This window comes from Mchenga conophoros, linkage group LG23 (assembly GCF_057382185.1).
Source record: "Mchenga conophoros isolate Kocher_MC1m ecotype Shallow Benthic linkage group LG23, M_conophoros_male_GT1.1, whole genome shotgun sequence".
NCBI classification, from domain to species: Eukaryota; Metazoa; Chordata; class Actinopteri; order Cichliformes; family Cichlidae; genus Mchenga; species Mchenga conophoros.
This window is the reverse complement of record NC_140547.1, coordinates 39,444,366-39,458,264: the sequence shown is the minus strand read 5'-3', so window position 1 is coordinate 39,458,264 and position 13,899 is coordinate 39,444,366. Positions and strand designations below refer to the sequence as shown.

Sequence of the window (13,899 nt, the reverse complement as noted above, 5' to 3'; positions counted from 1 at the left end):
TGTAAAATTTATTATTTTAATTTCAGCTGAGATATCATGTTATAGTTTACTGTTTTAAGAAAAATTCCCCAGCCCCTTAGGTAGAGGGGATTCCCCAACCAGGAGTACTTGATGTAACCGGGACATATATGTGGAAATGTCAGTTTAACTGTTTCAATTGAACAACCAAGTGGTGGTAAAGTTAACAAATTGTGTGGGGGGAGCACACCAAAAAGAACCCAGGAAGGATTAAAAATAAATAAATAAAAATAAATGAATAAATAAATAAATAAATAAATAAATAAATATATATATATATATATATATATATATATATATATATATATATATATATATATATATATATATATATATATATATATATAATATATATATAATGGTCCAAAAATCAAGAGGAAGTTCAAATAGATTACTGAAAGTATGGCTACTATATGAAAGTATTATCTAATATTACTAATAAACAAATTAGCTTAACATAATAGATAAACACGTAAAATAAAACAGTGGCTAGCTAAAACGTATTCCTAGCTTTTAAAATGTTGGCTAACCGTATTGATTAACTGTTAAGCTAGTAACTTAAAATATGGATAAACAGTTGAAATGTTTAGCTAACCACTGGTAATGTTTAGGTGTAGTAGCTAAAAGGTATGTATGAATAATATTGAAAGTAAATACTGGATACATTTGAACACCAAAGGTCACAAAAAGGTTGTTGGGAACCAGTTTCTTAGGGAGACAACAAGCTAATATTTGGTCAATATTTGGTATGGCCACCTTTATTCTCCATCACACTCTTTGGCAGCTTTCTTGTCATGTCTCTAAGAAGTCTTCAGGAATTATTCTCCAGGCTTCTTGAAGGACATCCAAAGAAGAGCTTTGGATGTTTCTGCCCTTTGTTCTGTTCTCTGTCAACATGCTTCCACACTGCTTCAGTAATGTTGTGGTCTGAGCTCTAGGGAGGCCAATCCATGACTCATAGTGCTCCATTGTGTGTTTTTCTATCCAGATATGCTTTTACTGCATTGACGTGTGTTTGGAATAACTGTCATGCTGAAAAATGAAGCTGTTGCCAATAAGATGCTTTCCAGATGGTATTGCATCATGAATCAAAAACTGATGGTGCTTTCCTCCATTCATAATTCAATCAATTTTTGCAAGATCCCGAGCACCACTGGCTGACATGCAGCCACAAACCAGATGGCTGTAGACACTGTCGTACCTTTCCCCTGACCTCCTCTGTATATACTGACAATGATTTAAACCAAATATCGAATCAAATAGAATTTTTCATAGATTAAACTAAAGAAATGGGAACAAATGAGGCTGCTAGTAACAAAGCGCCCAAGTTGTCTGTTATGTGTAGACACAACACTGGTTCATCTCTCAAGTTAGGTACTTTTTTCACTCTTGAATAAGTCGGCATTAAGTGGGTTAACACACACACACACACACACACACACACACACACACACACACACACACACACACACACACACACACACACACACACACACACACACATAAATCCTTCTTCTGAGAATGGTCAGGTACAAGCACTGGATTGAAAATGAGTGAAAAAGCAGCCAAATAAAAACTTTGAAAGACCTTCAGAAAGCCTGAAGATGTACTGTTCAAAACAACTTTAAAGGCTTACAAGAAAGTGTGGCTCCATGGAAGGAAATGTAAAGGAATGAAGGGTTATCCAACACTTGCACAGTGCTACATCATTGGAGAAAATGCATAATAGTTTTCTAAATTCTTAAAAGTTGATTTGTGTAAGTTTCATAGTGAATACAGAAGGATTTCTTGTCTTGGCTAAAAACCTAACCTGATGAAATCCCTGTAACTAAAGCCATTTATTAGTGCAGTGCGAATACCAAGTAAATATAGGACCAGTGTTACAGATACCAATGCTTGAAAGCAGCTTATGTAGGGAAGAGCAGTGTTTGATCGTTTATGAGATGAATCCTCATCAATTTGCAAATTATTTTAATACAATTTAATGTTATTTTTTGCAGTAAATTTAGATAACTACTAAATCATTGTGATTTTTACTTTCCAGCTAATTTCAGCTTTTCGTGTATTTTGAAACTTTTTTTTTTTGGGAGACCGGAAATGTAACCGTGTCTGTCTCTATAGCACGTTGGGTCCACTTCTGTTGTTTAAATGTGCTACAAGCTATAAATAAAATAGATGTGACAGTCAAACACAAAAAGGTATGAGGTACATTGTCTTTCATTAAAAAAAATATAACATACTGAACCTAGCAGATAAAAACAAAGCATCAATCTTATCATGCTAGCATGTCTCTAAGACAGGGGTGTTCAACTCCAGGCCTCGAGGGCTGGTGTCCTGCAGGTTTTAGATCTCACCCTGGGTCAATACACCTGAATCAAATCATTAGTTCATTACCAGGCCTGCGGAGAACTTTAAGACATGTTGAGGAGGTCATTTAGCCATTTAAATCAGCTGTGTTGCGTCAAGGACACATCTAAAACCTGCAGGACACCGGCCCTTGAGGCCTGGAGTCGGACACCCTGCTCTAAGACCATCCAACCAAAATATCGGTAGTATCGGTATCGATATTTAGATCGATCCACCCACCTTTACCAGTGATACACACAAACTCCTGACGATGAAGTAGAGCGTACAACAGGCTGGACACAGGACAGCCACTCGATAGCTGTACCAGATTATTACCCACACACAAACATGCACTCCGTGGCTGTCTGATCAGACTTGGACATTTGCGTTTTCACATACACCTCTATTGGGTAATGTCTACAAAAGTCCAGCTGCATGACAGTATAAGAAATCCTCAGTGTTGGGTTTACAGCGACTCAAAATGTCTCCAAATTATAGCAGTGGTTAAAAAAAAGAAAACATTTAATAGTAGATTATTTTACTCATGCTGCAATTGTTCAATTGCTACTGGTTATTAAATTTTGGGTGGCAGTATTGCAGACCGTAGATTATAACATGCAGTGGCTGTAGCCCACAGCCATGGAAGACATTTCCACTTCTGACCTTCTATTCTTTCTCTCAGGTCCCTTTGAGGGCCGGGCGACCATTGAAGGAGCGACAGTGACGCTGAAAAAAGTGACCCAGGAGGATGCTGGAGAGTACCGCTGTGAGATCAGTGCTCCTAAAGACTCTGTCAACCTGGGCGAGACCAATGTAACTCTTAAAGTCCTAGGTACCACTGACTGAGATGGGAATCTGCTGTAATAAGAACATTCAGACTATTTTAAAGATGGGAATGTTTTTTTGCTTACATTGGTGTGATTTTTCTGCCCGTTCTTTTAGTGCCGCCTCAAACCCCACTCTGTGAAATCCCCAGCTCAGCAGTGACTGGCTCAGTGGTACAGCTGAGCTGCAGGGACCAGCACAGCATCCCACCTGCCACTTACTCCTGGTACAAGGACAACCAGCCAATGAACCCGCCCCGTCATTCCAACGCAACCTATCTAATCAACTCGCGCACAGGAGTTCTGGTGAGACAAATAAGTGTGTGTGCATGCAGATAAAGAAAACCAGGCAAATGTTGCACACTGTAGTATCGTGTAAGCATAAAGATGCTTCTGCTGAGTTGCTCTTCGGTTTGATACAAGGTAGCATTCCTGATTCTTCCTCAAGGACACGTCAGGACAGAAGACACTTCACTTTAAAGCGTGCTCTTTCTAATAATAGAGGTTTGTTGGTTGGTTTTTCTCTTCCACAGGAGTTTAAATCTGTAGCCAAAGAGGACACTGGCCGATACAGTTGCCTGGCATCCAACGGAGTGGGACTACCCAAGATGTGCGAGGCCAAGCATATGACGATAGGTGTGTGTGTGTGTGCGTTTCCACACTAAATCCCGCCTCATCCCCCACACCTTTCAGCACCAGACAAAATCAAGGATGCAGTGGAGAGGAAAAGCCCACTAAGTTCATTCCACCCTGCTTCTAAAGTCTGGACACATTTATAGCCTAGCCTACAGTTTGAAGAGATCCTGTGGCCAGTGTGGGCCAAATTACAAAATATAAAACGACGCTGTTGATGAAAATAAGTGCTGGGCTTGTTAATAAATCATGTAATGTGCTCTACGTTAATGCACACTACCATTTAAGCACTTTAAGTAGACCTGTTATGCTCATTTTCAGCTCCATATTTTTTATTCTTGGACTGTGCAGGAGCAGCTGTGCTTGATTTTAAAAAGTAGTTTATTTTACACTGAGCCTGGTGCAGTCCATCTGTCTGAAACTAGCTCCTCCCACTTGCTTCCCATTGGCTCATTAATGTTTTAACAGCAGGTGGGTGGAGCTTTTGCAATCACAGATGGCCATATTAGGGGTTGCTGCTCTCAGTGACATCACACAGAGCCACGAGAGGAGAAGCCTGTCTAAAACAGAGCATTTACAGCAGTGTGTGACCTGAGCTTGTGGCTCACAGGCATTATTTGTTTAAGATGAGCGTTCATCATTGTAACTGTATATATATGACAAAAAGAAAAGCATATTAAGTGGACTTTATTAAATTATAGGAACGCTGCAGTACAGCTTCCCACTTTAGGAGATTACTTTGCTTTATTTGCTGCTTCCTGATTTATCTTGTGTCTCGCTGCTTCAATAAATTAGCGAGTAAACAGCTCATAATTCAGTCTTCATTCACACTTCCAGAGGACGTCAACATCACAGCGATAGTGGCAACAGTGTTGGGGGTCTTCCTGGCCGTGCTCATCTGTGGATGCGGCGGTTTCCTGTTACAGAGGAACGGCTTCTTCAGCCGTGAGTTTGTGTGGCTGTCTTGGCAGTCCGATAACCACTCCACAGTGCACCAATTAATATAGAAACTGTTTTCAATTCCCGCCAAAAAAAGAATGACATTGACTCTGTTTTCTCTTCCACGGTCCCGGCTCATTCATCAGCAGGACACAGAGGAAGGTAAGAGCTTTGTGATTAAATTAACATTGATGTGAACAAACACAAGCTAATATCTTACACGCTGAAGTCGAGGGGAGGCGGTGGGGAGGGGTGGATTGTTGTTGCACTTAGCCGGCCTGTCTGCATCTGTGTGCTGAGTCAGGACTGTATGGAGTGACAGCTGTGGCTGTGTGTGAGTGTGTGTTTTCATTTGAGATGCAGCAGTGCCTGCTTTTCAACTCACTGGGTCATTTGATTGGCGGCAACAGATGCAAAACCCTGGGAAAAAGTTTTTTTGCTATTATTTTGATTGATTTTTTTTTTTTTTTAGAATTGATTTCCACTTCCAAGCAGATGTACTAATGTTGAATTCATGTCAAAATACAGCCAGACAGATGACCACTCCACCCGCCTCCTCCCTCCTCAAAACAGGGCTGTGGGGGAAACAATCAGTGCTACATAATTATGGAATAATTACAGGCTGTTAATCAGCAAGAAGGAAAATATTGGCAGTAGAAGGAATTATAGGCAATTAAACTGATTGGACGGGTAATTTGAAAAGGATTATTTGGATATTGAAGAATGAGAGTGTGGCATAGCTGAAGGCGCTTACACCCGTCTTACAGACACTGCCCTCCAAACACACCAGAGTGGGTGTAAAGAGGTTCCAGAAGACACAGAGACATAAATGCATGGCCTCGTATCCCAGGTCTGACTCGCCTGACTTTATGTTATTTGATTACTGGCTTGTTACTGCTTGGAGTTTGATGGGGAGTCAGCGTGGAGCTCTCCTTAAAGCTGATGCGAAAGCTCTTTGTCTGGGTTAAAGTCTGATGCTTATCCTGCTGAGCTAACTGGAGTTGTCAGTGTCAACTTCCTATTTATAGAACAGGCTTCTTCACAAAGAATCAAAGACAATGCGACATGATTTCTGATGCACCGATAGTGGGTACAAATTTACTGAGCGGCGATGCAGATCTAGATTGTGGCATCTAAGAGAAAAATGGTCCCTCGGGCACCTGGTTAGATGGATGAATGTTATTTCATGCTGAGGACTGACAGCGGATGTGTTTTCAGTCGTCGTAGATGAATGTTGGTTGAATGAAGCACAGTTCGGACTGTTCTGGCTTTTTTTTTTAGGATACTAAAAAGCGTAGCTGCGGTCACATTTAGTTGCTCACTTAAGATCCTGTTGGAAAATATTAGCCAAAGAAGAAGGAAACAGTTTACTTCTTTTATTTCAAATGAGGCACTAGTGATTTCACAGTGTATGGTGAATACTTGAAATGATCGGTTGTAGTTAGAGCTGGGCGATAGAACGATAACGATATGTATCGCGATATAACTTTTTCTCGATAGAAAAATTAAACTATTGCGATAGACCTCGCCGCTCTTGTCCTCTTAAAAAAAAAAAAAAAAAAAAAAAGAACAGCCAATCCAAATTAAGTAGCGCAGAGCCGAACCAATCACAGCCGCAGCGTCACGTCACGTGACTTGTTACGTACAGCACAAGTGCCAAGCCGCACATGTGTATTTGTTTGGGAAGCAGCCAGCCACCGTACCGCCCGGGTAATGAAGGAAATGAGTGTGCCGACTAGAAAAATCAACCGAGCGTGACCGAAGGTTACCGAAGAGAAAACAGATGATGGTTCCAATGCCGGAGAGATTGTCGAACGGAAGAGCCATAGAAGTTCCGTAGTGTGAAGGTATTTCGGCTATTTCAAGTCTGACAAAAAACAGAGTAGCGTGCACTGTAAATTGTGCCGAAAGCAAGTCTGGAAATACAATAAACTGGTGCATGCTCAATACCCACACGTACCCGGGTATTTTTGAAAATGCAGATTTTTTCTATGTGTTTGCACCTTTCGTCCACACGTAAGCGGCGTTTTTGGTCACTGAAAACGAAGATTTTTAAAAACTCCGGCCAGGGTGGATATTTTTGAAAACTCCGTTTTTGCATTTACGTGTGGACTAGAAAAACGGAGAAAACGCAGCGTCAAAGATGTGCGCATTTTTTGACGTCACACTGTGCGCCACGTTATTGTTTCGGTGAAATGAATTTCTACAATACTGTTAATTCTACTCTCTGCAGTGTTTAAATGCTTACATATACACACAGTTACTGTCCGTCCACACATACGACTCGGTTCTGCTTCTATGCCCCAGCTTTGTTTACTTTTTCCCACCGAGGCTTCTAGACTTCTGATTGGCCAACATTTCTGCACGGTTAGGAATCTAGCTCCACCTGCTGCTTTGGCATGTTCATAGCAGCGTTTTCCTTCATTTCTGCCTTTACGTGTGGACGGGATTATTTTTTAAAACGAAAACGGAAAATCTCCGTTTTCAAAAATACCCGTGTACGTGTGGACGTAGCCTCAGTCTCTGACTGGAAGCGCTAATTCGTCATTCGGCTTTTGTCAGACTAAAGTAACTGTTAAAACTGTTTGAAAAGCTCAGCTATACAACAAGGAGAGATTGAGAATTTCCTTTTAGTTCTCAGTTTATTTGATATTGACAAAAGTTAGTCAGTTTTGTCTGTTCTTCTGTAAAACAAACTAAGATTTATTTTTAGAATTAATATTTTGTTTCTAAGTGGAATTGACAATTTAGTCTGTTTCGTTTGTTCTATTTTGAAACTTAAACGCTTTAGCGGCTGCCTTTTGTGTAGTTTGCAATATTTGCCTTTATTTATCTGAAAAAGTCTCATGTTCCTTAAGTACATCTACCCTGTTGAACTTATTATGGGAAATAAATATTTAAATAAAAACAAGCTGCTGATTATTTCACATTTTACTTGTGAGCAACGGCACATTTAAATCTTACAAATATAGTTATTTGGCTTATATCGTGATATATATCGTTATCGCCTGAAATGGAAAAAAACATATCGTGATATGAAAAAATCTTATATCGCCCAGCTCTAGTTGTAGTAAGGAACTAGATATAGTACAGGTCTTTAAAGGTACAGTCAGCTGTACACATAAATATGCATTCTTTGGTGTTTAGTTTGTGGAGTTAAGGAGGTAAAGCAGGAACTGATTGGAAGGTTGGTGCTTCGATCCTAAATATCCTTGATACTGAACCCCAAGTTGCTCTCAGCTGCAGTCGTCAGTGTTTCAGTGTTTGATAGAAAGCATAGAGCACAGTTAGTGGAAGCCACCATGTTCTCCTCCATCCTAATTACAGTGGCTGAAATGGACATTGCCTGACCACGTGTAGTCCACTAATGATGGAGAAGAGAACTCATGGCATTCACATGCCGCAAGCTTTGCTTATGTTTTTGATTCCTTGTGTTTTTAGTTAGTCTACCATTCTAGCAAGACAAGCTTTTTTCTGCATTTAACAGTAGTTTGTTATTAAATCAGTTCAATCCAAATTTAAACTTGATTTGAATTTTAATTCATGTGTACAACTTCAGACTTAAATATGAATGATCATACCTATGTTTAATCATCTGAGAAGAGGTCTCCCACACCAAAGAAGTGAAAACGTGAAGGAAAGAGTTAACGTGACTGGCACTTCATGAACAGGCTTATTTATTCCCGATATTGTCACAATTACTTACTCTCAGCTTATTAGATATTAGCTAATGTTAGGAGGGTAAGAAAACAGAAATCAATTGCCTGTAATCTGCAGTCTACTGACACCTAGTGGTGAGATTTTACACACTGTGCCTTTAAAGGGGCCTAAACTGGAGCCTTGGGTAACTCCAGCTATTAAATGCATTGCTCAAACAAAAGGCAGTCACACAGTTTGAGCTTTTTAATACTGCGGTGTTGGATTGCTGCATGTGATTGGCTGCATGCTTGCTGGTTTATGAAATGTCATTCATAAAGTGTGCTCAAATAAGCTTGAACATCTTGGTTTACTTCTCTATGTAATTTAAAAGTGGGCTTGAACATATTAGTTCTGCCTATTTTGATTCTTACTTTTTCATTTGGGTTTCCAACGTCTGTTGGAATTCAGGTCATTGCTCAAATATTAGATGGACTATTAGGACTTCTACTACTAGTAATATTATTCCAAAGATGAGAGTTTAGAGGTCTGGCATTGCTAAAAACTACACACAAATGACCATAAAACACTGGTCAGGGTCATTTCTTTGCTTGTTTTGTTGCAGAATGACAGAATCCACTATGATTCAACATGCCTGACTAAACCTAAGCATATGAGTGAATGTCATTGTTGTCCAACCAGCAGTTCCAGAGACATAATTGGTTGGGCGCCTGTGCATGTTAATTGTGGTATCTTTTGGCTTTCCAGGTATAAATCTGAATGCACAATCCTGTGGGGTAAATTTAACAGAGAGCTAAATGCATGGAATAGAAATCAAATGTGGAGGTTGACAGATTTAGGTTACAAATGTTCCAGCTTTCCAAACCAACAGTTAAGCTGCACATCTTTACGGATGACTTCACACTAATACTCACACTCCAAAGCATGGTGTGCAGTACGAGTCCACGAGGGCATGCTTCTTGTTAAAGCCCATGCCCTGACCCCCCGCAGGTCATTTTGGATCTCCCAGTGTCATGGTGCAGCCCACATCAGCAGCCAAACCCTGCACAGAGCTGAGGACATGTGAGTGTGGCACATTAGGAAATAAAATAAACAGACGTAACTGCTTCGCAGACAGCGAGACTTTGGAGGAACCGCAGAACCTGACCCACCATTAAAACCATATGTTGTTTTGGCTGTTTGTGTTTGGATTAAACAAACGAGATAACGTGTTAATTACTGAGCTTTAGAGGTGCCGGTAAGAAGATTTCTTTTGCTCACAGAGAGCCAAGCTACTTGTTTCCTGTCTTCATTTAAAGCTGAACATCTTTTTGGCTACAACTTTAAATTTACTGGCTAAGTTATGGGTTATTGATATTTTTATTTTTTCCCTGTGAAATAGTTTTAATTTCTTAGAAGAGGATCACTTCCAAAAGACTTATTTTTGGAGGTGATTTCGAGACTATAATTAAAGCCATAGAGGTTGATGTGCCAGACACTCAGCAAGCCAAATGCATTACACAACAGTTCACAGCTCCGCTAACGTGATCACTTAGACTTTTAACACCGCGTGCCGCTGCAACACAATACTGTTGCTGAACAAAAGGACCTTTGCACATCTCTGCAGATGCAAACAGTTCACGATGAATGATTCCAGTGTTCATAAACGGCGTTTTACAGCATCTCTGATCAATTCCACATTATTTACAGTTAAAGAAAATGAGTATGTCAAACGTACTTACAAGTCAAAGTTGACTATGTGAACTTTTTTGTTTTGAATGGTGAAAACACACCTACAGTTGGATGTATGCACTAAAAGTTCCCTCATCTGGAAAAACACAGGTTCTTCGGCTTTTAGTTTCAGATTGAACACATAATTGTTACATTTAAATCACATTAAACTACATTAAAGTCTTCTCTGATTCAAGATGTTCGCAGATTCTGGTCGAAAACTGATTTTCCTGTGAACAAAAATTTGGTTTTCATTTGCCAGTGAGTTTGTGTAATGAACCATTTAGGGGAGGAAATGAGGTCAAACATCATAAACGGAAGCAAGAAGTAAAAATTTCAACAGTTTTGATGAGGTCTCAAATTGGCACCAATTTATCTCCATTCACAACCCAAAGAAACGTAAATATAGATATTTTTAATTTTCAACCTGATTTTTTGAAGCTGCAACTTTCACTGAGCGTTGAACTCGTGGCAGACAAAAGGGCAGCGCTCTGACCATCATTCAGCCTTGATTGCTTAATCCTGTAACACCGAGTGTGTCATATTTGATACACGAGTTTTTAAGATCTCTACATCTCCGAGGTGAGGTAAATTGCCCGATAGAATTTTAAGCATTAAATGTCAATGAAGCCAATATAAGTAAAACTCATACATGCAAGTTGTTTATTGTTTTTAATTGTCAGACATCTGGATAATCACTCTGTTAAAGCTCCACAGGATTAATTTTCATACATATATTATATATTTTAAAAAAAACAATTAAATTGCAACTTTTCAATGTGCAAATCCCTCTTTTGCACTATTTAAAATGACTGTAAATGTGGAAGAAAGAAATTCAGGGAGCTGTTTTTTAACATCGAGCTTGTCATGTTGAAAGGAGATCAATAGCACTCTCATAGCTGTTTATTCAAACAGGAGACGTTAGCTCGGTGTAAAGATCGGAAATGAGAAAAGCATTACCCCGACTCTCTCCGAATCGTATCTGCTTACAGGCACATTTAAAGCTCTGATCATCACCACGGTTTTCATAATCCCGCCCCTGTATACCACAGCAGTCTATAGAAATGGCTGTAACTCCTAAATAATTAACAAATTATTGTTAGAGCAATTAAAGTCTGCACATCTTGATTGATTTAAAAAGGTCTCTCATTCTCCAAATGCACATACACAAGCCCTCCTGCGACAAACTGCAGCACTTTCCTTACACTTTGCTCTCCACTTTGTTCCAGTGCTGCCTAATGACGAGCTCGCTCTGACTGTTCTTCCTACCTGTGTTTGCCACGTGCATTATTAATACAGGCGAGATATAACTCAGGTTAGAGCTGTCAGGTGTTCTTACCATGTTTCTGTCTTCCAGGTCCAATGTCAACTACATCCCTCCACCCCAAGAAGTAAGTGTTTGTTTTCAGGTTTGCTTCTTTCCCTCTCACTTTGCCTAAATGTAGCAGTTCGCACTTACCGGATGTTTGATGTGTGTGTGTGTGTGTGTGCTTTTTAATTTAAATCATCAGTTTATTTAGCAAACATTAATACTTGTTTTGTGTCCCTCTTCTCAGCCCCAGGATTTTAAACACACACAGTCGTTCATGCTCTGAGAAGCTGGTCTTCTTCTCCAAAAGCAAAACAAAAAGAAAAAAAAGGTGATAAGGTGCCAACACTGGATTCTGATTTTGTTTCGGACTCAGAACGAGCTCTTGATCTTCCAATACGTGCTAATTTCAATCTTTATTCCTCCGCCAATCCTTCCGGATGGTTGATGTCAAGAAAATCTGCAAGGCTTCTTTACTCTGGCTTTGCTGTGTATTCGCCTCTTACATTGATGTCTCCTGCTATTATGGGATTAAGTACAGTTTCATGGTACTCTGCTTCCCCCTGGTGGTCAGATGTTGAATTTGCAATTGATCTTTTTTTTCTCAGTATAAATTTCTAAGGCTAACTGCTTTAATTACTCAATTTTTATTTTTTACCAAAGACTGATGTTTAATTTGATAGATTTCTTGTCTTTAAAAAATTGAATCATGACAGGGAATTCTCCTTAAAGCCATAAGGGAAGCATCTCAGTTGTTTTCAATAAAACTACAGCTTACCTCAGTCAGTATTTCGTCTTCGACACTGGGACCACTCGTGATCTTAGTAAGAACAAGAAGCCACTTAACAATAACGCTGAGGACAACCCCATTCCATCCTGATGTGCCTGCATGGTCTTTTTTATAAATATACATATATACTATATACCTTGTGCCTTTTTAATTTGTCTGTCTGTCATATTTATCTATGGATCACAGTTCTTTTTTTGTAAAAAAAAATTTGCCTTACTTTTTTCTTTATATGTCTTTATATTTCTGTGCCACTGATTATCAAATGGAGTGTCTGTTTTTAGGCTGTGTGAATGACTTCAGAGTTTTATTTGAATAGTGTATCAGTAATAAAGTTTTTTCTACTCAAGCCCATGTTTGTTATTACCGTGTTTCCAATGGTGGAAAGAATGCAACACGAGAAGTAGCTGCCTATACACTAGAGGTGGCATGTTTTTCAAAACCACAAATTACGTCAAGTTATATCACATGTTGGGGGGGTTGGCAACAAAATGAGATTTTCAAGCATAACACTGTCACTAAAACCTGCCTGTAAGGCAGTCTGCTATCAGTCTGAGATTGAATGGGGTGAAGTTTGCAATTACATACAATCTGTTTCTGATGGTACAGCAACTTCCTGTGATAAATCACTGGAAATTACACATCTGGTGCCGTCTACATGGACAGAAATTCACCTTTAACTTTCACATTTGTGCTCAGTACACTTTCCGATCTCCACACTTTGCAATCACAAGTGGGCATGAGTAAACAACAAAAGCCACTGAGTTTTTCTTCTTTTGTAGATGTAAGGAGGTTGCTGTCCTGGCTTTATTCCTGTGACTGAGCTGCTAGCTAGCTCAGGTAGCTTTGTCGAGCTAAGTGCATCCAGTGTTGGATGGTTTAGCAGTTTGCTCAGCTAATGTTATAACTTTACGGTGGTGCTGATTGACTTAATAAAAGACCAATATTTGGTGTTCCTTTACCGATACGATATCATCAGGCAAAATATTGTGATACTACGCTGTATTGATTTTCTGCGCTGCCTATAAAATCCTGTAAACAACCATTAACTTGCACTTCCAAAGCCAGTTACTGATGCAAACCCCATGTTTGTACACTGTAGTAACCAGCTACCTACTAAAGCATCATCTCAAAGTCCTTAAGCATTTGCTGCCACTTTTTATATCCATGTTTGATCAGAACCAAACGTCACTCGCTTTTTCACCATTTTTACATTAGCTTGTGTTTTTATCATCCCTGCCTGCCTTTACCAGCCGCAACACTCAGGTGTTACATTAATATAGATATGGATGTGTTTGAGTAGTTTTCAGAGTAACAGCACTTCTCCCACCGCTGCAGTCAGCACAAGCATCAACCTGACAAGAGGAATTATTCATGACTTCTACTTAAAGTGACAAGAACGTGTAAATCTAATTAAGTGGACTGCAGATTTATCAATGTGGAAAACTGGTAGTTGCATTATTGCTTTATTCGTCAAACTAACTGCATCATCTCTTATAATGCTCACAGTCTCTGCTGTATTCCCATAGATGGCTACAGTGAAGTGCAGCGGCCTCGGTCGGCAAGACTTTACATTAATCTTTCAAGTGATAATCTCCCAGCAGACCTGTTCCCTCCCAGACAGGTTAACTAAATATTTCCAGAGTTGCTTTTCTCCCCCTCTAACAGAATAAACA

The 13,899-nt window shown here is 39.5% G+C and overlaps 1 protein-coding gene across 3 annotated transcripts in view; it reads left to right on the top strand.

The window, feature by feature from the left end:
• jam2a (junctional adhesion molecule 2a) overlaps window positions 1-12,572 on the top strand; it is a 22,050-nt gene extending 9,478 nt beyond the window's left edge. Inside the window, exons 4-11 of one of the 3 annotated variants that reach the window (XM_085264568.1) lie at window positions 3,047-3,196; window positions 3,307-3,494; window positions 3,722-3,824; window positions 4,659-4,766; window positions 4,907-4,922; window positions 9,408-9,479; window positions 11,485-11,518; window positions 11,684-12,572. In XM_085264568.1, coding sequence (XP_085120694.1) covers window positions 3,047-3,196; window positions 3,307-3,494; window positions 3,722-3,824; window positions 4,659-4,766; window positions 4,907-4,922; window positions 9,408-9,479; window positions 11,485-11,518; window positions 11,684-11,722 — 710 coding nt within the window. In that variant the 3' untranslated portion in view covers window positions 11,723-12,572. The remainder of the gene's footprint in view (window positions 1-3,046; window positions 3,197-3,306; window positions 3,495-3,721; window positions 3,825-4,658; window positions 4,767-4,906; window positions 4,923-9,407; window positions 9,480-11,484; window positions 11,519-11,683) is intronic. The other 2 variants (XM_085264567.1, XM_085264566.1) reach the window with 2 other exon arrangements.
• The last annotated feature ends 1,327 nt before the right edge of the window (window positions 12,573-13,899 follow it).